Source organism: Bufo gargarizans, chromosome 3 (genome assembly GCF_014858855.1).
Source record: "Bufo gargarizans isolate SCDJY-AF-19 chromosome 3, ASM1485885v1, whole genome shotgun sequence".
Taxonomy (NCBI): domain Eukaryota; kingdom Metazoa; phylum Chordata; class Amphibia; order Anura; family Bufonidae; genus Bufo; species Bufo gargarizans.
Genome location: NC_058082.1, coordinates 393909673 through 393933169, shown reverse-complemented (window position 1 = coordinate 393933169; position 23497 = coordinate 393909673). Strand labels below are relative to the sequence as shown.

At 46.2% G+C, this 23497-nt stretch overlaps 1 protein-coding gene across 4 annotated transcripts in view; it reads left to right on the top strand.

The window, feature by feature from the left end:
• The window catches only part of ATP2B4 (ATPase plasma membrane Ca2+ transporting 4), a 226751-nt gene that overhangs the window by 190276 nt on the left and 12978 nt on the right, over positions 1-23497 (top strand). For 2 of the 4 annotated variants that reach the window (XM_044288275.1, XM_044288274.1), the window contains one exon: positions 16738-16915. The exons of the other annotated variants lie outside the window; for them this stretch is intronic. In XM_044288275.1, coding sequence (XP_044144210.1) covers positions 16738-16915 — 178 coding nt within the window. The remainder of the gene's footprint in view (positions 1-16737; positions 16916-23497) is intronic. 4 annotated transcript variants of the gene reach the window in all.

Below are 23497 nucleotides of genomic sequence, written 5' to 3'. Positions count from 1 at the left end.
CCTTGCAGACGAGCGTGAGTGGATTAGGTCCGGATGCGTTCAGTGAAAAATTCGAGATTTCGGAAAAATGTTCATTCAGTTTTCTATGTGATCATGTTCAGTTTTTATCACGTGGGTGCAATGCGATGTAATGTGTTTTGCACACGTGTGATAAAAAAAGGGTATACAAACAACATCCCTTAGCAACCATCTGTGAAAAATGCTTCGCATCTGCACTTGCTTGCAGATGCAATGCGATTTTCACGCAGCCCCATTCACTTCTATGGGGCCAGCTTTGCATGAAAATCTCAGACTATAGAACATGCTGCGATTTTGCCACAACTCACAAGTGATGCGTGAAAACCAACGCTCATGTACACAGACCCATTGAAATGAATGGGTCCGGATGCCTTGCAGGCGCAATGCGTTCGCATCACGCATTGCACCCGCGCTGAATGCACGCTCGTGTGGAAGGGGCCTAAGAGAGATTTTTTCAAGAATCATTTCCAAATACTTCACTGTACTACACTTCTCCTTTATTGTCTGGCATTTAGAATTTACAGATTTAGATAAGACCTGTTACCCCACAATACAATGCAATCTGAAGGCACCATGTTATATGAATACCTATTGGTACAGAGAGCAGGTGTTACCAATGACTGATTGCTATCTCTGTATGCACACCTATACACTTAGTGCTATCAATCACTGATAACCCCTTCCTCCTGTACCGTTGCTGTTCACAGGAGGTGAAAAAAGGCAAAGATATAAATGTATAAAATACAGGTTTTACTAAATCATTTCCCATGAAATATACACTCACCTAAAGAATTATTAGGAACACCTGTTCTATTTCTCATTAATGCGATTATCTAGTCAACCAATCAAATGGCAGTTGCTTCAATGCATGTAGGGTTGTGGTCCTGGTCAAGACAATCTCCTGAACTCCAAACTGAATGTCAGAATGGGAAAGAAAGGTGATTTAAGCAATTTTGAGCGTGGCATGATTGTTGGTGCCAGACGGGCCGGTCTGAGTATTTCACAATCTGCTCAGTTACTGGGATTTTCACGCACAACCATTTCTAGGGTTTACAAAGAATGGTGTGAAAAGGGAAAAACATCCAGTATGCGGCAGTCCTGTGGGCGAAAATGCCTTGTTGATGCTAGAGGTCAGAGGAGAATGGGCCGACTAATTCAAGCTGATAGAAGAGCCATGTTGACTGAAATAACCACTCGTTACAACCGAGGTATGCAGCAAAGCATTTGTGAAGCCACAACACGCACAACCATGAGGCGGATGGGCTACAACAGCAGAAGACCCCACCGGGTACCACTCATCTCCACTACAAATAGGAAAAAGAGGCTATAATTTGCACGAGCTCACCAATATTGGACTGTTGAAGACTGGAAAAATGTTGCCTAGTCTGATGAGTCTCGATTTCTGTAGAGTCCGAATTTGGCGTAAACAGAATGAGAACATGTATCCATCATGCCTTGTTACCATTGTGCAGGCTGGTGGTGTAATGGTGTGGGGGATGTTTTCTGGGCACACTTTAGGCCCCTTAGTGCCAATTGGCCATCGTTTAAATGCCACAGGCTATCTGAGCATTGTTTCTGACCATGTGCATCCCTTCATGACCACCATGTACCCATCCTCTGGCTACTTCCAGCAGCATAATGCACTATGTCACAAAGCTCGAATCATTTCAAATTGGTTTCTTGAACATGACAATGAGTTCACTGTACTAAAATGGCCCCCACAGTCACCAGATTTCAACCCAATAGAGCATCTTTGGGATGTGGTGGAACGGGAGCTTCGTGCCCTGGATGTGCATCCCTCAAATCTCCATCAACTGCAAGATGCTATCCTATCAATATGGGCCAACATTTCTAAAGAATGCTATCGGCACCTTGTTGAATCAATGCCACGTAGAATTAAGGCAGTTCTGAAGGCAAAAGGAGGTCCTACACCGTATTAGTATGGTGTTCCTAATAATTCTTTAGGTGAGTGTATATCAATCCACTCTGTTTCTCCTACTCTACAGCATGGTGTTTTCAAATTACATTGCTTTTTGTGGTGGCTGGTCCTCTTTAAAGGGACACTTTCGCCAGAAAGGCATTTTTTTACTCAATATTTACAGAGACCAGTTTTTGAGAACTTTTGGCTGTTTTTCTTTTTTCAGCAGTATTATACAATTGAAAATGAAATATAAAATATTATCCTTCATTTACAGTCAGTACAGAGATATAGCTAGGTAACTCCCTGGTTGTTTTACTTTTGGTGCGAGAGAAGGATACTTATCTGTTAATACAATAGTAGTTTAGTAGAAATGGGATGACAGTGACAGCTCTTGATAGGCCTAGATAAAGATGCCCACAGAATAGCATTGCACTAATTGGTGTAAGTCACGTATCCCCTTCTCTCTCTGTCTCTCTGGTTGGAGTGAATGGTCTGACTGCTAAAAGTCCAAACAAAGGAGGACACGAAATGGAACACATGCTGTGAATTAACAAAAGTATAGCCAGAAAACCATCCACCCATTTTTATTTTGTCACATATAGACCATTAATGTTTTTTTTTATGTAGTATCCTTTTAAAAACATGATATTATGGGTTGTCATTAAACCAACCAGACCATTTTTATATCTTTCAACATTCGTGCAGCCTTTTTTAATTATCACTTGGCGCACACCACATATTTGTGGCACATTCAGGAGCAATCATTTTGGCACCTTTTTTTAAAGAATATTTTGATATAAAAATAATTTGACTAATAATATAATAGTTCTTTTATTAGGTTAGAGCAGCCATTTGAGACAAGTTTTCCAAACTGCAGGCGCAACTGTGATCCAATTCCCCTGGCAAACATGATTTTTACAACATTCAGCCTGCAGATGCTATATGTGAAATGTAGTATTACATATCAAGCATTCATATGAATGCATTCCCTTGTAATACAAACGCAGCCTAATTACACCAACATGGGAACTGTTCTCATACAATGACTTCCCATTCTGGCCCCCCCCCCCCCCCATCATATTCATATATAGATAAGTTGTCTTCATGAGACCACCACTTTAAATGATACAAGCCTCCCTGGTGGTATGCCATGGATTTATTATGAGAATCTTAGGTAAATTGGAGCTCTGTATCGGAGAAAAAAGGAGCTCCAACCTCTATAAAGATTCATTATAAAATTAATCAGCACTGTATATTCAAACCTTTCTAGGTACATTCGAAATTTATTATTTTGTTATTATTAATTTCAAATTAGCAGGTATTTGTGAATAGGAATAATTTTTTGCTATTATAGAATACATAAATGATCTTATCGGAGCAATTAAAGCCAAGTTTCTCCAACAGTTATTACAGTTCCACATTAGTCTTCATCATCCTTGCAGACTAGTTCTGCTGAAAAGAGATAAGGTCACTAAGCAGCTTAGTGTCCGTCATCTTAGAATCTTTTCTGGCTTTTGAATCTGCTGTTGTCTTAGTAATCTCATCTCACTTATTGAATAACCGTTAATATTTTTCAATTTTCTGCTGTTTAAAAAAATGCACTCAGAATATCTTTCCTTTCTTTCCTCCCGATCCTTTTTGCTTAATCCTATATGACCCATTTAAGTTTATTTTGTGATATTCTAAGACGAGGTTCATGTTGAAGCACAGTGAAACCTCTTTTACATGACCATCCCAAATAACATCAAATGGTGTTTCCATCTGGACAACCCACACCTCTCTTTCGAATGGAGCTCCGTCTTGCAACTGCTTTCAAAATGGAAAGATGGCCACATATGCACTGTTCTCTCCATCGCAATAGCTGCAACACTGATACCTACACTTGCAGATATGTCAAAAAATTACTCTTTAAAGTAGCCTTATCAAAGAAGATGGCCAGTATACAAAAGATATGCTCAAAATTGTGGTCTTGATAAGGGGGTGGACTTTTGGAGAAGCTTCACAGAAAAAAATGATATTAATTACACTTTCAATAAATAATGCTTATTTATTGTATAATTAAAGTTTTCACAATCTTCCAATATACTTTATGAAACGGTTCCTTCCAGTTGCTTGGATAAAATGTCTTTGCCATGTGATAAATACACTGGTGCTCAAAGTGTAAAAATATAAAAATAAGTGTTTTCTAAAAATAAAAAGTTTCAAATGTAAAAAATAAATAAAAAAAATGGCTCCTAATATAACAGTCTTATCCGTGTCCATAATGTGGATAATAATAGGACATGCTCTATTTTTTTGCAAAACATATCCCCAATAGAGAATAAAAATCGCCTTCTTTTTTTTGTTTTTAAAAAGTTCAGAACTCAAAATATGATCAAACCATTGGTATCGTATAACACCTAGTGTTAAGCCATGCCCCAAGCCATACCTCTAAATAATCGCTCTATAATAAAAACTGAGGTTACATGTTTAATTATTCACAATTTACATTTTTGTCATAATCGACCCAGCCCTAGTACCAAGTGTGTCCTCAATTTATATTTTTTTGGAGAGGTTGTGATTTCCCAGACTGCTGAATTTCAAATTTGCCTAGTTAGTCCATTCATATAGACTAACTTGCTGTCCAGGTTCTTGGAAAAACTGTAAAGCTGCATTGGTGTCAACAGATTGTTGCCTTGGTATTATATTATAGATTACACAATGCTGCCTGATATCTTGTTATATTTTATGTAGCGAATATGCCCCCATCACCGTCCCGCAGAGATTATTGCCCAGCTTTGCCAGACAGCAGAATGCCAGATCAGCCTGTTTACGTAAATCCATAATATTGTACTAGATTTGCTAGCCAGGAGCCTGAAATAGCTAAGAATCCCAGTGACAAATCCTCCATAATGTAGCATAATTAGACAGATTTGTCATTCAGGGTCCCAGGAAAGATGGGCAACACATTATGTGGAGGTGTAAGGGTAGTTTCACACCTGTGGTGTGAATTCCAGCAGAGAACAGTCTGCTGGGATTCATTGCATCCGGCACTGCCAGATATAGACAGAATGTTTGCTGGCCCCATGGCTGGCTGCAGGCTGCGGTTTGTGTCCGGCTGATTCCCACATTGTCTGCCGGAACATCCTGCCCGAATTCACATCAGAGGCGTGAAACTAGCCTAACAGGGACTACTAAATACTAAGGGGCACTTTTATTTAGGCCATTGTTTTAGACATCGGTCTTAATAAACCCCTAAGTTGGCACCGGCCTCTTCATAACTTCGACAGATCCTCCCCCAGTTCTAAATGTAAGATGGGTTCCTAGCTGTCTTACATTTAGACCTTTTTCTACGCCTGAAACGGATGTAGAAAATGGTAAATGTGATGGGTCTGCTTACCTGCCACTCACACTTTTTTTTAAACCTGGCCTGAGCGGTGAGAAGTTGCAGATTGCGGAGCAACTAACCGTTGCGCGGCAATATTTGCCTGTAATCCGCCTAATGTAGGCGTATTTCAGCATCATAAATAACCCCCTTAGGGCTCTTTCACACTTGCGTTCTTTTCTTCCGGCATAGAGTTCCGTCGCCGGGGCTCTATGCCGGAAGAATCCTGATCAGTTTTATCCTAATGCATTCTGAATGGAGTGAAATCCGTTCAGGATGCATCAGGATGTCTTTAGTTCCGGAACGGAACGTTTTTTGGCCGGAGAAAATACCGCAGCATGCTGCGCTTTTTGCTCCGGCCAAAAATCCTGAAGACTTGCCACAAGGCCAGATCCGGAATGAATGCCCATTGAAAGGCATTGATCCGGACCCGGCCTTAAGCTAAACGTCGTTTCGGCGCATTTCCGGATGCAACGTTTAGCTTTTTCTCAATGGTTACCATGGCTGCCGGGACGCTAAAGTCCTGGCAGCCATGGTAAAGTGTAGTGGGGAGCAGGGAGCAGTATACTTACCATCCGTGCGGCTCCCGGTGCGCTCCAGAGTGACGTCAGGGCGCCCCAGGCGCATGGATGACGCATGGGGTGCTCTGACGTCATTCTGGAGCGCCCCGGGAGCCGCGCGGACTGTAAGTATACCGCTCCCCGCTCCTACTATGGCAACCAGGACTTTAATAGCGTCCTGGGTGCCATAGTAACTCTGAAAGCATTTTGAAGACTGATCCGTCTTCAAATGCTTTCAGTACACTTGCGTTTTTCCGGATCCGGCGTGTAATTCCGGCAAGTGGAGTACACGCCGGATCCGGACAACGCAAGTGTGAAAGAGGCCTAAGTCTACTAAACATACCAAGATAAATCCCCCTTACCACTCCTAAACAGGGCTATATCTAGGCAGATTGCCTTTCAATCCTCTGGGAAGCTGGGTTACTGTGATAGACTGCAAAATACTAAATATACCCAGATAAATCCCCTCCTCATTCCTATATAGTGCAATAGTTAGACAGATTTGTCAACATGCTGATTATACAGTAAACAGCAAAACTGAACTTACATTGACAAAAGTGCAAACATATATTCGGTGTGCTTGTACAAGTATTAAAAAAAAATCCCTCCAAAAAATAACAGGTTGTCACATGCCCCTCACATATTAAAACTGCAGTGTTCCTTCATTAGCCAGAGCAGGCAAGAGAGATAAGCGGCAGAGATGTAGCACCGCTGATCTCTGTATAATCAGTGTTTCTGTATTGTATCACAGAGTACGTAAGATTCTTATAACGTAACTTTTAACCGCCTCTGGACCGCCTACCGCAGATGTGCGGTCCGGAGGCGGCAGCCCTGCGCACGACGACGCATATACGCGCCATCTCGCGAGGGCCGGGATTTCCTGTGAACACGCGCACACAGGAACGAAGGTAAGCGAGTGGATCTCCAGCCTGCCAGCGGCGATCGCTCGCTGGCAGTCTGGAGATCCGAATTTTTTAACCCTTAACAGGTATATTAGACGGTGTTTTGATAACAGCGTCTAATATACCTGCTACCTGGTCCTCTGGTGGTCCCTTTTGTTAGGATCGACCACCAGAGGACTCAGGTAGCTCAGTACAGTCGCACCAAACACCACACTACACCCTCTCCCCCCCCCCCGGTCACTTATTAACCCCTTATAAACCCATGATCACCCCATATAAACTCCCTGATCACCCCCCTGTCATTGATCACCCCCCTGTCAGGCTCCGTTCAGACGTCCATATGATTTTTACGGATCCATGGATACATGGATCGGATCCGCAAAACACATGCGGACGTCTGAATGGAGCCTTACAGGGGGGTGATCAATGACAGGCGGGTGATCACCCATATACACTCTCTGATCACCCCCCTGTCATTGATCACCCCCCTGTCATTGATCACCCCCCTGTAAGGCTCCATTCAGACGTCCGTATGATTTTTACGGATACATGGATCGGATCCGCAAAACACATGCGGACGTCTGAATGGAGCCTTACAGGGGGGTGATCAATGACAGGCGGGTGATCACCCATATACACTCTCTGATCACCCCCTGTCATTGATCACCCCCCTGTAAGGCTCCATTCAGACGTCCGCATGATGTTTACGGATCCATGGATACATGGATCGGATCCGCAAAACACATGCGGACGTCTGAATGGAGCCTTACAGGGGGGTGATCAGTGACAGGCGGGTGATCACCCTGATCACCCCCTGTCATTGATAACCCCCCTGTAAGGCTCCATTCAGACGTCCGCATGTGTTTTGCGGATCCTATCCATGGATCCGTAAAAATCATACGGACGTTTGAATGGAGCCTTACAGGGGGGGTGATCAGGGAGTCTATATGGGTGATCACCCGCCTGTCATTGATAACCCCCCTGTAAGGCTCCATTCAGACGTCCGCATGATACCAGATGTGTGACACTTTTTTGCAGCCAAGGTGGGCAAAGGGGCACATATTCCAAAGTGCACCTTTCGGATTTCACCGGTCATTTTTTACACATTTTGATTGCAAAGTTCTTCTCACACATTTGGGCCCCTAAATTGCCAGGGCAGTATAACTACCCCACAAGTGACCCCATTTTGGAAAGAAGACACCCCAAGGTATTCCGTGAGGGGCATGGCGAGTTCCTAGAATTTTTTATTTTTTGTCGCAAGTTAGTGGAATATGAGACTTTGTAAGAAAAAAATAAAATAAAAAATCATCATCATTTTCCGCTAACTTGTGACAAAAAATAAAAAGTTCTATGAACTCACTATGCCCATCAGCGTATACCTTAGGGTGTCTACTTTCCGAAATGGGGTCATCTGTGGGGTTTTTCTACTGTCTGGGCATTGTAGAACCTCAGGAAACATGACAGGTGCTCAGAAAGTCAGAGCTGCTTCAAAAAGCGGAAATTCACATTTTTGTACCATAGTTTGTAAACGCTATAACTTTTACCCAAACCCTTTTTTTTTTTTTGCCCAAACATTTTTTTTTTATCAAAGACATGTAGAACTATAAATTTAGCGAAAAATTTATATATGGATGTCGTTGTTTTTGCAAAATTTTACAGCTGAAATTGAAAAATGTCATTTCTCGTGCTTTTTTCCATTGGGGGACACAGACCATGGGTATAGCTTAGAGGTATTAGTAGGAGGGACACTATGCAAATGAAAGAGCTCCTCCTCCTCGGGCTTTACCCCCAGACTCCACCAGGAGGAACTCAGTCTTTGCTTAGTGTCTGACACTGTGTCTGACACTCTCTGATTCTACTCCTTTTTGTTATTTTTATTCTAGATGGGGACACAGGTCGGCATGGCGCCTTCCTGGTCCCCCGTGGAGTGCCCGCCGCCGTCTTTGGGACGTTGCCTGGCTGCCTCCATTTCCCCCCAAGAAGATAAGTGGATCCGGGCTCGACCTGTTAGCTCCGGCATCCCACCAGCTGCTGGGACGCCTGCTGCCTACCCTCCTCCAGAGCACTGTTCTCCTGGATTGGAGTCAGAAGTCTGAAGAGGCGCATTCCTGCTGGTCTGGACATCGAGGGAGCATGCTGAGCAGATAAGTGTTGCACAATCCCTCCCCCTCCCTCTGTGTCTATTTGTCTGTGGCTGCCTGGGTGAGCTTGAAGAAGGATCCTGATGGGGCACTTTCTTCATTTTGGCACTGGAGTACTGGCATCTCTTCCCCTTAAACTGTGGGCTTCAGCGCTTCTCTCGTCGGGCCTTGGCTGCTGCGCTCCCTCAGCGCCCGCCGGCAGGCCGCTCCTCCACGTGGTGCGCTTATTTTCGCGCGCGCGCATATTTTCGCGCGCCATATTTTCGCGCTCGCGCTTATTTTTCGTGCGCGCGCTTATTTTCGCGCGCTATTTTCGCGCCATAATGACGCGTTAGGGGAGGCGGAGCCTCGGCATGCCGCTCTGACTCTCCTTACACCGGAGACTCTGTTTGCTCATGGCCGTGCAGCTCCTCATCACTCTACTCCGTTTTGTGCCAGGCAAGCTGGTAGCTCAGTGGTACTGCTGCTGTTGCCCCATGTCCAGGCTTTCTGAGTTCAAAGCCCCTTTCAGCCTTCAAAAATTGTTTATATTATTCTAGATGGGGACACAGGTCGGCATGGCGCCTTCCTGGTCCCCCGTGGAATGCCCGCTGCCGTCCTTGGACGCTGCCTGGCTGCCTCCATTGCCCCCCAAAGAAGACAAGTGGATCCGGGCTCGACCTGCAGCTCCGGTATCCCACCAGCTACTGGGTCTCCTGCTGCCACCCTCCACCAGAACACTGCACTCCTGGACAAGGAGTCAGAAGCCTGATGAGGTGCATCCCTGCTGGTCCTGGAGTCGAGGGAGAAGTTCTGCAGGAGCAGATAAGTATTACCTGCATCCCTGCCTTACCCCCCTCCTCCACCCCTCCTCCACGTCCCTGGGGGCCTGCGGTCCCCGCTTGGGCATCTGCCATGTCCAGCGCAGCCGCTAAATTGGTCTTAGTCACCAAGGCAACCATGTCCTTTAATCCTGTGGCGCTAACGACTCCATCTCTCTCAGTGGTCCCCACAGTGGGTGACTGACTACGAAGAGGCAGCGTGAGCGGCAGCATCCCACCTCGGATGTCTCTGTCTCTCCACCCCCCTCACCTCGCCGGTGGCGCTTGCGGACTGCTCTTCCCCCTCCCTAGGGAGAGTACTCCGAAGGAGAATTATCCGGCTCGGACGAGCCACGTCCTTTTTGGACTATAGGGCGTCTAGAGGCGCGTTCGGGCGACTCTCCCCTCCCTTAGGGAGCGCAAGTCTGAAGGAGAATTTTCGGCTCTGATTAGGTCATGGAGCGGGACCCCTCGCCTAAGCTCTCCACCAGGGTGGCTGACTTAGTGGTGACTGTCCGAGACACCTTTATTCTCCAAGGGGATTCTCCTCCTTCCACTGGTCAGGAGTTCCCCCTTTTTCCGTCCAGGCAGTCGGAGACTACCATGTTCCCGGTCCATGAGGGATTTTTCCGCGGTCATGTCCAGGGCCTGGGGTGGTCTTAATAAGGTTCTCGACCACCCAGCGCATGAATATACTTTCCTTTCCCTGCTGACGGCGAGGAGAGGTGTCTCCTCCCCCTAAGGTGGATCCTCCGGTGGCCGGATTAGCCAATTATGTGGCCCTTCCTGTCTTAGTCAGTTCCTCTTTCCAGGATGCTGTAGACAGACGCATAGACTCTCTTCCAGGTCCTTTTTTCGCTGGCAGCGCGTCCCTGTGACCTACCTTTCACTCAGCAGGGGTAGCCAGTGCTCTCTCGGTGTGGTTACAACACCACCACCAGGAACTGGCGGTACGAGATGCGGCTACTAACACACTGGAGTTGGTTCTCCAGATGTCTCAGGCTTCTAACATTCTTTGCGAAGCTTCTAGGGACATTGTTTCCCTCTTTGCCCGCAGGTTGGCCATCTCTGTCACTCAGCGCGAAGAGATCTGATTGAAGGTGTGGGACTGCTGACGCCTCCACCAAGCGTTCCCTTGCTAATCTCCCCTTTGGGGTTTCCAGGCCTTGTGGGGATCAGCTGGACGAGTTCGTCTCTGCATGCCTTTTGCCGTTTCTCATCTGGTAGGCCGTCGCCTGCTTCCTCCGCCGGGGGTCTCAGGTCGCCCGCAAAGAGGCCTTCCTTTGCACCAGCCTTCCCGGCACTAGAGGGCCCAGTCAGCCCGCCCTGCTGCTCCTAGGCCTATCACATGTCCCGATTGCGGAATCCCACCATCGATTCCTGCGCTTCGCCATTATGGGTCGACACTGTCAGTTTGTCGCCCTTCCTTCGGGTTGGCGACCACCCCGCGGGTCCTTGCCACGGTCCTGGACCGCTCATGGCGCTTCTTCGTACCAGGGGCATTCCTTTGCTGCCCTGTCGGGACGATATCCGGATAGAGGCCCCCCTCTCTACCGCAGACCACGGACAGCGTCCGGATCACTGTTCAGACCCTGGAACGGTTCGGCTGCCTGGTAACTTTCCCAAACTCCTGCCTCTTCCCGTCCCAGAGGCTCTCCTTCCGGAGGGTGATTTTGGACACCTCGGCTGCCAAAGTATTCTACCAGCCTTCAAGTCCTCCCAGGTCCAGGGGGCAGTGTCGCATCTGCTGCGCTCCCCGTGCCTCTCCATTCGGGAATACTTGCAGGTCCTGGGTCTTATGGTAGCCTCTTTCGAGGCCTTTCCATATGCCCAGTTTCACACTCGCCTGGCGCAACAGGAGATCCTTTACCTTTCAGCGGGTTCGGGCAGTTCTCCCTTGGTGGCTGTTCCCAAAGAACCTGAGGTCGGGGAGTTCCTTTCTCGCATTCTCCTGGACGATCGCCGCCACCGATGCCAGCATCCTGGGTTGGGGGGGCGTTTTCCAGTCTCGCACGGTTCAAGGAATTTGGCCGGCGGCAGAGTCTCGCCTTCCAATCAACTTTCTGGAATTGAGGGCGATTTTTTCCGCTCTCTCTCTCCTATTGGACCTCTCTCCTTGCGGGCCTCCCAGTGCGGGTTCAAACGGGCAATGCCGCGGCCGTGGTCTATATCGACCATCAGGACGGGACCCGCAGCCGGATGGTGATGCAGGAGGTGAAGTGAATTCTGACGTGGGCGGAGGCTCACGTTCCGGTGTTGTCAGCAGTTTGCATTCCAGGAATGGACAACTGGACAGCGGACTTTCTAAGCCACAACACGGTGGATCCAAGCGAGTGGTCTCTGCATCCAGAAGGGTTCGAAGAAATCTGCCACAGATGGGACCGTCCGGATGTGGACTTAATGGCGTCCGGGTTCAACAACAAGATCCCAGTGGTCCTGGCTCGCGCCCGAGATCCGGAGGCGTACGGATGGATGCGCAGGTGTCTCCGTGGCAGGACTTCAGCCTCCTCTGTTTTCCTCTCCTACCAAAGGGTCTACGCCAGTTCGAGGCGGAAGGGACTCCGACCGTTCTCATCACCCCAGAGTGGCCTCGCCGCGCGTGGTTTTTCGGACGTGGCTCGGTTGCTGGCGGACGCCCCATGGCCTCTTCCCGACGGACAGGACTTACTGTCTCAGGGCCCGTTCTTCCACCGGAATTTGCGGTCTCTTCGTTTACCGGCGTGACTGTTGAAACCGCCATCCTGATAAAGATGGGGTTCTCGGATTCAGTGGTTAGGACCATGATCAGTCCGGGGAAGTCTTCTTCCTCCCGGATTTACTATCGTACCTGGATGGCCTTCCTATCCTTTTTTGAGGGTTCGGGGTTCCCTCCCCTTCGGTTTTCCATCTTGATGGTACTGTCTTTTCTTCAGTCTGGGCTTGTGCAGGGACTGTCGCTTAGTTCCCTGTAAGGTCAGGTTTCGGCGCGGGCCGTCAGAGGTCCCTTGCTCTTAAGGGTCCGGTGGTGACCTTTCTTCGGGGGTGGCGCATTCGGTTCCCCGTATGTTCCCCCTTTGTCTCCTTGGGATCTCAATTTGGTTCTGCGCGCTCTGCAGTCGGCTCCCTTCGAGCCTTTGAGGAGGGTCTCTCTGACTGTTCTCATCTGGACTTCCTTGTGACCATAGCTTCTGATACAGCTACATAGCGTAGTGATTAAAGTTCTGGGCTATTATGCAGTGGCGGTGAGTTCACGTCCCATCACGAGCTTTTAGGTCAGACTGGTGTCAAAGCTGGCCGCTCTTTCCTGTCAGGAGCCTTAATGGTTTTCCTCCAGGATTAAGTTGTGCTCCGTCCAGTCCCCTTCTTTTTGCCCAGGGTGGTCTCTCCCTTCCGCCTTGATGAGGATCTTGTCCTGCCTTCCTTTTGTCCTTCTCCGGCTAACCCCAAGGAACGCACTCTGCATTCCCTGGATGTTGTACGGGTCCTGAAGGTGTGTCTCGCGGCTACTGCTTCCGTCCGCCGTTCTTGGCGCTCTGGATCTGCTTGGCTATTTCCGCGGCTTGTCACGCTTGTGGTGGAGTTCCCCCGGCTAGAATTGCCGCTCACTCCATTGGGGCGGAGGGGGCTTCCTGGGCAAGACGCAGTCGTGCCTCTGCGTCTCAGCTGTGTACGGCGGCCACCTGGTCGTCCTTGCATACCTTTGCAAATTTTTGTCAGTTGCATTCACTGGCTTCGGCTGATGCGGCTTTGGCCGCAGGGTTTTGCAGGCTGTGGTTCCTGTTTGACCGTTGGGGCGTTCCTCCTGGCGGTGCTGATATTTTTTCCCACCCCATGGACTGCTTTTGGACGTCCCATGGTCTGTGTCCCCCAATGGAAAAAAGCACGAGAAAAGGAGATTTTTGTGAAACTCACCTGTAAAACCTTTTTCTCGTCTTTTCCATTGGGGGACACAGCTCCCACCCATTATTCCTGTTGCAGGAGGGGTCTTTAGTTCAGTTTTTCTGTTTCTGGTTGGACCTTATGGCTTGGTCCGATGGTTTCCATGATTTTTTCTTGTTCCTTCTCCTACTGCTTGTGCAACGCCTGAGTTCCTCCTGGTGGAGTCTGGGGGTATAGCCCGAGGAGGAGGAGCTCTTTCATTTGCATAGTGTCCCTCCTACTAATACCTCTAAGCTATACCCATGGTCTGTGTCCCCCAATGGAAAAGACGAGAAAAAGATTTTACAGGTGAGTTTCACAAAAATCTCCTTTTTTTTGCAAAAAAAATCATTACATTTCGATTAATAACAAAAAAAGTAAAAATGTCAGCAGCAATAAAATACCACCAAATGAAAGCTCTATTAGTGAGAAGAAAAGGAGGTAAAATTCATTTGGGTGGTAAGTTGCATGACCGAGCGATAAACGGTGAAAGTAGTGTAGTGCCGAAGTGTAAAAAGTGCTCTGGTCATGAAGGGGGTTTCAGCTAGCGGGGCTGAAGTGGTTAATAGCACTGATCTAAAAAACACGAGAACCCCCCAGTCCAAAAATGGACCAAAACACAATACAGAAAATTGTGTCCAATAGGGAATAGAGACAAGGAAAGGGACAACTAGTCAGGGATACTAATATTTCTCTAAAGAGTCCCTACTTATTCTTCAGCTCAAAAATACACCCCAATGGTGGGTGTACTTATCCACTTACCTAACCCTAGTGGGCCCTATTATACCCTTAATCATTCCAGGCGCGTTTCCCCTCACATTTGGGTTCCTCAGGGGATAGTAGAAAAAGTGGGTATATATTGGTATAAAAGAGTGTGAAGGTCACCATCAAATGATAGTGGTAGACTTTCAAAGATATATACATAAAGGTCCAGCATATAGATTGTATCAGATCAGTATATAGGACAGCAGGGGGATGATGCCCCAAAATTGTGGTAGACTAAAACGAACCGGTCCAAAGGACCACTCGCGTGTATAAGTGGCAGTAGGAGTAAGGTGACCTCATGGCTAGCCTGAGTGGCTGTAAGATGACCAAGCCCTCGGTTGCAGAGTGAGCAGAGCCTCTGGGCGTAAAGACAACACCTTCCCTGCTATTAAAAGGCTCATTTGCATATATTTAAACATTTTTCTCAGCAATGTGGGCACATATGAACATGGGACTAAGGACTCGTTCACACTGTCTGCAATGTACGGGCACCGTCCGTGGGGCAGGCACATGGGGATTGTGGACTCATTCACTTGAATGGGTCCGCGATCCCTCCATTCCACAAAAGGATAGAGCATGTTCTATCTTTTTGCGTTGCGGAGGCACGGAACAGAACTCCAGGAAGCACCCCGTAGTGCTTCCTGTTCCGCATCTCCAGATTTGCGGACCCATTGAAGTGAATGGGTCCGCATCCAGATTCATCTTTATTCATGATTTCCTGATAATTGTCGTCTTTACTTTCTGGATCAGTTACTAATTACTTTCAAGATCTCTGCAGTATTCTAATCATTCTGTAGGAACATCTTTTTTTCCCCTCTTCCATGGGATGGAAATCTATCGTGGTCGTGTAACAGACTCACTGGTGCAGCACAGTAATACAGACTACAGTACAGGGTACTTGTGTGCCACGTGCCCATGGTCAGATTCTTGCCCACTGGAAGTAACCAATTCAAATGGAGATCCTAAAAACTGTGAGGAATTCATGCAGAAATTTGATTGGAAGATTATATATTTTCATTATGCAATAGCATGTTTTCTGAAATAATAATACCCATTTGGTATTAGACAATGCCCAGTTGATAAATGTCATACTCTGCGAACCTCTATAAAATTTACAATATACAGGTCTATAATTTTTTGGGTTAAAAATAAAGGCCTCACTCCTCCTCAATCTACAGTAAATACCTATAGAAGTGCATATGGCCTTACTGTACTAATGTTTCTTGTCATATTATCTAGCTGTTTTGTACAAAAGCAGTTATTTGAGGGAAAATATCTTAGACAGGCCTCACATACATATGTTTCACCGAGGTTCAGGTCTAGTCATTCATAGCAGAGTTTTTCTGTTTCTTCTCCAAGACCCCCTACCAATGCCAAATGTAATTGAGGTACCATAAACATTTCTTGCTGGAAAACTTCTCCAATAACAGTTTTCTTATATTTTTTTTAAGAATTAATGATTTAGCAGTGAGGGTGCTGCCATACGTTCAGACTTTTTGATGCCGTTTGTGAAGCCAAAACCAGGTGTGGATCATAAAAGGAGAGAAAGTATTAAGGGAAGATATAATTTGGGCAGAAAAAAAACCTGAAGGTTGGCAGCACCCTGAGGGTGTTCAATAATGACGTGTGGGGCTTAACAAATTTCATCATAGTTTGCCCTGTGAATTCGCACATGATGGCAGTTTGTTGATTGACTTCATCTACGGCAACAACAGGGAATTAGAAATTACCCAAGCCCTGCCCTTTATTATTGTAACTCAGAACTTAATAGGAGAGGTTGTCCGGGCTTTTTAGTATTGATGGCCTATCCTCAGGATAGGTAATCAATATCAGATCGGCAGGGGTCTGACACCCGGCACCCCCACCAATCAGCTGTACAGGGCAATGGCGTATATAGTGCACACGTACCGGACCGCCACCAATGTGATATTGATGACCTGAGTATAGGTAATCAATATTAAAAAGCCTAGACAAGCCCTATAATAAACTACCAGCATACAATACTGGTTGATTTATAAGTCTCCATAAAGTAAAACAGCAAGTTTCTGGATTGTTTCCTGTCCTCTGTCCGTTCAGTTTTTACCAGAAAAAAATAAGCAACGCCCGAATAAAGGAATGCATTTCCTTATGCGTTTCCCTATGTATTGAGGCCTTTGAACCAACCTGTATGTATGTGTAGAAGTATTTATCTTTTGCTGTATACGTCTTAAACTACTGTTCTATTTAACTACTCTTTAATTTTCTATTTTAGCAATACTTACCTTTTTTTTTTTTTGTACAGAATGCTGTATTGTCTCAGTCTTCCTTAGTTCTTTCTGTCGCCTGTTTCCTCCTCTGACTTTGGTGTGTCTCCCTCTGATTCCTTACAGATGGACGTAGTTTATACATTCCAGACGGGCGGTACCTCTTTACAAGGGGCTCTGAGGCGCCAGCCTTCCACCATTAGCCAGCACCTCGATGCTAAACATGTCTCTAGCCCAACACATGTAGCTCTCTCCTCTGCTACCTCTCCCCCAGCCACCTCCGCTGCTGCTGCTTCTGTGGGCAGTGAGTTCAACACTATTACAATGCATGTTGTGCACTTGGGCTGCTGGTCACTACTCTGTTTGTCTCTTAACGCTATCACTATCCAGATGACTGTTATTTTACCAAGGAAATGTGATAGGGATTGCTCTCTCACTTTGCCTCTTTTTCCTATTTATTTTTTAACTCTTGCATTGTAATACATTTTTCCTGCAGGTGTCAGACTGCTTTGTTTAAACTGATGAAGTATAGAATTAAAGGAGGGACACTTACCTCAGCTGTGCATTTTTCTTGGGCCATAGTGATACTTCATAAAAAAAAAAACCTGTAGCATATCTTTAAATGTTAAGGGCTGTGCAATTGTTACTTTTTAGTTTTAATGGAAACTTGCAGTATAATGTCTGGGCTACATTTAGTAGTGCGACTGACTGATTTTAACTATTGAATGACAGCTGCAGTCGCGCTACAAAAAGCCGCAGTGTAGCCCAGGCCTAATTCAGTTATATCTCACAGTTTTAAAAATGCATATAAAAAAGATATTTGTGACAAGGATAAGAGTATCCTGTACAGTATGTAAAATAAAACATCTAACATACAAAGTGTTACTATAAAGCCTATTGCACACGACCGTAGTTGGCCCGAGCCCCCGAATATACTGAGCCGCAATACACGGGCGCCGTTCCGTAGGCATTCTGCATCACAGATGCGGACCCATTCACTTCAATGGGTCCGCAAATCCGGAGATGCAGAATGGAATCCTACGGAAGCACTACAGAGTGCTTCCGTGGGGTTTTGTCCGTGCTTCAGTTCTGCAAAAAGATAGAACATGTTTTATCTTTTGGCGGATCGCGGACCTATTAAAGTGAATGGGTCTGCGATCCGCTGCGGCTGCCCCACAGTCGCTGTTCGGCCACAGGAGGCCTTAGGGTACCTGCCAACAAGTGCAGATTTCAAAACAGAAAATCTGTGCAGTTCTTCATGAAGATTTTTTTCCGCACCAAAACCTGCATCTGATGCAGATCTTACCCTTGCATTGAAAAGGGTGAATCAGCACAAACAAATGACATGCTGTGGATTTCGAAAAAAAAGCAGTGTACATAAGATTTGTCTAATCTCATACACTTTGCTAGTACTGTAATCTACAATGTGTGTAGGTACCCTTAGGCTGGAACTACATGGCTGCACTACAATACAGTGATCCTTGGTCAAATGATGGGTGTCGCAGCCAAGATCGCTGTATAGCCCAAGCCTAAGGCTCTGTTCACACCATATCTAAGTTGTGTAATTGAGGCCTAAACAATATTATCATATATAAATAAGTATACCACAAAACATTGTATCCATTCTTTTGGCTAAGGCTACTTTCACACTGGCATTTTGAATTCCTTTTGTGAGATCCGTTTCAGGGATCTCACAAATGGTTATGCATTCTTAATGGATAAGGATCCGTTCAGAATGCATCAGTTTGGCTCCGTTCCGCCTCCATTCCGCTCTGGATGCGGACACCAAAACTCTGCTTGCAGCGTTTTGGTGTCCACCTGGCGATGCGGAGCCAAACGGATCTGTCCTGACTTACAATGTAAGTCAATGGGGACGGACCCGTTTTCACTGACACAATATGGTGCAATTTAAAATGTTTTGAATTAGGCATTTTTTAAAAAGAATAAAGCAAACGGATCCGTTCTGAGCGGATCCAGACGGATCAGCACCTAACGCAGGTGTGAAAGTAGCCTAAGTCGATTTTCAATACTGTAAAAACAAAATAAGGATCTGGTGTAGACCAAACATGTTGTGAATAGAGCCTTACGACACTCATAATGAATAAAAAGAAGTCCCCTTTTAATTGCATTTATAGCAGACCTAAAAATTTTACTCATGAAACTTTATTATGGCCAAACCCATTACATTGCATTGTCTACTTTAATAGGTTGTCTGACTCCGGAAAATGTAATTTATCATGTAGACAAAGTTAATACAAGGAATTTACTAATGTATTGTGATTGTCCATATTACCTCCTTTGCTGGCTTGATTCATTTTTCCATCGCATTATACACTGCTCGTATCTAGGGGTTATGCTCATCTTTGCAACGCAGGTATAAAGTGGCTGGGATTAGCGCTACTAGGCATGCATTCCTATGTGTGCTCCCGAGATCACAGGCGTCAGAGAGGCCAGCACTTTTTCCTATAGTGTGCAAACACTGTCACCGCTGCTGGATTGCAGGGTGGTCGTAACTAGGGATGAGCGAATCGACTTCGGGTGAAAATACTGTATGGAGCAGGAGCTCAGGAAGTGTTTTTTACAGTACAAATTAATTTATGAAGTTATTACCCGAAGTCTCTCGAGACTTCGCAAATCATTAACTTCGGCTCGTCGGAGGCAATGCATTCTAATACAGTACGGAGCTCCTGCTCCATACAGTATTGTAACAAAATTTTATGCAAAACGACTTCTGATGCTTCATCCAAAGTCGGCAATATGTACGGGCCTAATACATTAGTAAGCATCCTGTATTAACTTTGTCTACATGATGCTATTTGCTGAGGTGAGACATTCCCTTCAACCCTTTCGCTACCAGCACCATACATGTACGGTGCTGGAGCGATGAGTAAACATGGCACCTGCTCACACGTGCAGCTGGCGCCATGGCTGGCGGGCCGCAGCTAATGACTGCGACTGGCAATAATGCTGATCTCAGTCATTACAGCCTTTGGATGCCGTGATCAAGGCATCTAAACAGTCAAAAATCCAGGAGCGCCAGCAATTGACTTATAACGCTGGGTCTCTCTGAAGAGTTGTAGTTTCACAACAGCTGGGATACTGAAGGTTGCTGACCCATGACCTAAAGGCTTACCGAATTATATGATTTATTTAATGTGCATACACTTAGTTGATGACCTATGGGTAGTCTGGAAAAAAGGTGTACCAATATCAACAACTAATGCATTTTTCAATATTAACACGCCTATTTACAGGAGCCCTGGACTTGTGCTTTAAAGGGGCTATAATGTGTGCTTTTTCCCCTCTTTCTGTGCTGCTTTGATTTTTCAGCTGATTGTCTGCATGAGGGGTCCTGGTGTCTGCACAATATGCATGAGAGCATGCTAACGCCTTCCATGGATGCTGCACTTGTGCAGTGAAGGGTTTAGATTAGTGCATTAAATGGATATTAAAGGTGCAGGCCCCCTTGGAATACTGACCCAGGTAGTTTAAAAAAAAAATAGAAATGATTGAGAATATTTCTAGTGTTCAAATTAAGGATGGAGAAGTCTCTTCAACTTCCCTGTGCTTGATGGATCCAAGGACAACTTTGTATACCTTTTCTGTTCTGAGTGGGGCTGCAGCTTTAAATATGCTTTATTATAAAGTGATGAACCTGTAAAAAAAATTGTATCAAAGATGTCAGTAGTATGTCTGATTTTAAGAAGCCATTACAGGGGAAATCATCATCATTTGATGTAGTCTTGTCTTAAATTGCTGTTTTTATTTTATTTAATTGCCAGTGATCACAGCCAGTGTGATGTTTTTTTTTGTCTGTTTTTTTTATCTGTAAAATTGCAAAGTCTCTGTTCACACCACATTGTTGATGCATATGCTTAACCTATCTGTAAAGCCATATGCATCTGATGGATGCTAAGATTGTCATGAAGTATATGTTGCCATTTATACGTTTTTTGGGGTGGGTCTGTGTATAATATATTGCTTTGTATGGTATACAATGGCATATATTGGTGCTTTATATTTGGGAGATTTTCCCTGGTGTATATACCAAACGTAGCACCTAGATGTGTTGTGAACTGAGCTTTACTCTGGACCAGTACGGTCACTGACTTGTATCAAATGCTTACAAATGTGTCATATTTAGTACATCGCCAAGAGTATGAGGACATCGCTAGAATAATTAAAGGCATTGCCAACTGTTGCATAAAGTATACTGACAAATATTTAGCATCTTATATACAGCCATATAATCTGTGTTAAGCAACAGAAGGTATCATCCTGAAGAGTTAGTTGATTTCCAACATGGCACAGGGGTGTGGATTTTTTTTTTTTTTAAACTACTTGTCGAAGCACTAAAGCGAGAGTTGGATCTACTTGTCCCTCATGACAATCAACTTGTCCTGATACAAAAAATCATTAAATCAAAACTATATTTAACCGCCTAACACAGGATCGCGGTCCGGAGGCGGCAGCTGCAGGCAGAGTCACGCGCGGATGCGTCATCTCGCGAGATGACGCGATTAGCCGGCCCGCACATGCACATCGCGGGCCGACATTTGTTAGAGGGGGGTCGCGTCATCAGCTTGCCAGCCAATGATCGTGGCTGGCAAGCTGATAATTTTTTAAAAATCCAATCAGAATCCATCTAACACATCATATTAGTAAATATGATGTGTTAAATGGCTTCCCTGCTCCTCTGCTGGTCCTTTTGGTCGGTTGGTTCCAGCAGAGGAGCAGGCTTCACAGTGAGTACACCAAACACTACACTTTAGCCCCAGATCACCCCAATTAACCCTTGATCGCCCCTGTCAATAACTAGTGAAAGAAAAAAAGTGATCAGTGTAAACTGTCCCTTTTTTTTTTCACTGGTATTGACCGTTAGGTTTTAGGATAGTTTAGGCCCCTTGGTTAGGTAGTTTAGCGATCGGTTAGCCCACCGCACCGCAGTCACTGATTCGCTGATTTAGCGTATCGCTAATCAGCATTTGTACTTTTATAGTATCTGTACGTGATCAAAACTGATCACAGTCAGATCTATAATAGTATTAGTGTCACCTTAGCTCGCCCTCCACCCAAAACGCAGTGTTTGCCCGATCAGGCCTGATCGGTCGCCCACACGTGCGTTCACCCACGCCCGCCCCACCGCAGTGACAAAAATAATTTTTTTTTTGATCACTGCACATTCACTTTACACTCGCTGCGGCGATAAAAAAAATCAGTTTTGATATTTTTCATCAACCGCAGCGGCCTCCGGTACTTCGCTAGCCTCCCATTTGTAAGACAGGCTTGCTTTTTTTCTTGGGTAGTCTCAGGGAATACCCCCTAAATTTAGTTGCCCAAATTTCAAACAAGGGGTATTCTTCTGAAGAGGTCTATAGGCTTCTGACCCAGTCGGATGAGGAATGGAAACCCTCATCTGACGAATCCAGCGGGTCAGAATATGAACCTGTAGAAAGCAGTGGCAGTCTGACCCAAAGTTCAGACGAGGAGGTTGAGGTCCCTGATAGCACCAGGCGTACCCGGCCCCGTGTCGCTAGACCACAGGTTGCGCAGGATCCGCTTCAAGGGCAGCAGAGTGGGGCTGGCGCTGTCGGATTACGTGGTGAGGCATACACCAGCAGCGCAGCCCTCCCTGGACCTAGTACCAGCACTGCCGTACAACATGGTGAAGTGGCGAGCACCAGAAGGGCAGTTGAAGCTGGTACGGTGGCACGTGCAGTAGTTACCCCGTCGCAGCCACCGCACAGAGAGGCCCGTAGACCCCTAGAATCCCTGAGGTGCTGGCAAATCCTGATTGGCAGTCCCCAACTTCAGCCGCACCATTAGTTCCCCCTTTCACCGCCCAGTGTGGAGTTCGGGTTGAGACAGCTCAGATCGGTTCGGCCCTGGGATTTTTTGAGCTGTTCTTGACTGCGGAGCTCTTGGACATAGTCGTGGCAGAAACAAACCGGTATGCCACACAATTTATAACCGCCAACCCGGGAAGCTATTATGCCCAGCCTTTCCAGTGGAAACGAGTCCAAGTTTCCGAAATTAAAACTTTTCTGGGCCTTCTCCTCAACATGGGTCTAGCCAAAAAGCATGAATTGCGGTCATATTTGTCCACGAATCCAATTCATCACATGCCCATGTTCTCTGCTGCTATGTCCAGGACACTATTTGAGACCATCCTGCGTTTCCTGCACTTTAGCGACAATACCACCTCCTGTCCCAGAGGCCACCCAGCTTTTGACTGGCTCCACAAAATTCGGCCCCTCATAGACCACTTCAACCTGAAATTTACAGATTTGTATACCCCAGAGCAAAACATCTGCGTAGATGAGTCCCTAATACATTTTACCGGGCGCCTTGGCTTCAAACAATATATCCCAGGCAAGCGCGCCCGGGATGGGGTCAAATTGTATAAGCTCTCTGAAAGGGCCTCAGGCTATACCCACAAATTTCGGATCTATGAGGGAAAAGATCCAGACCCTGGAGCCGGTCGGTTGCCCTGACTACCTGGGGAGCAGTGGGAAGACAGTCTGGGACTTGGTGTCACCCTTATTTGGCAAGGGGTACCATCTTTATGTGGACAATTTCTACACAAGTGTGGCCCTCTTCAGGCATTTGTTTCTAGAACAGATTGGCTGCTGTGGCGTCGTGCGAACTAGTCGCGCGGGCTTCCCCCAACGGCTCGTTACCAACCGTCTTGCAAGGGGGGAGAGGGCTGCCTTGTGTAACGAAGAACTGCTCGCGGTGAAATGGAGAGACAAGCGTGACGTTTACATGCTCTCCTCCATTCACGCAGACACGACAGTCCAAATTGAGCGAGCAACCCGTGTCATTGAAAAGCCCCTTTCAGTCCACGACTATAACCTTCACATGGGAGGGGTGGACGTCAATGACC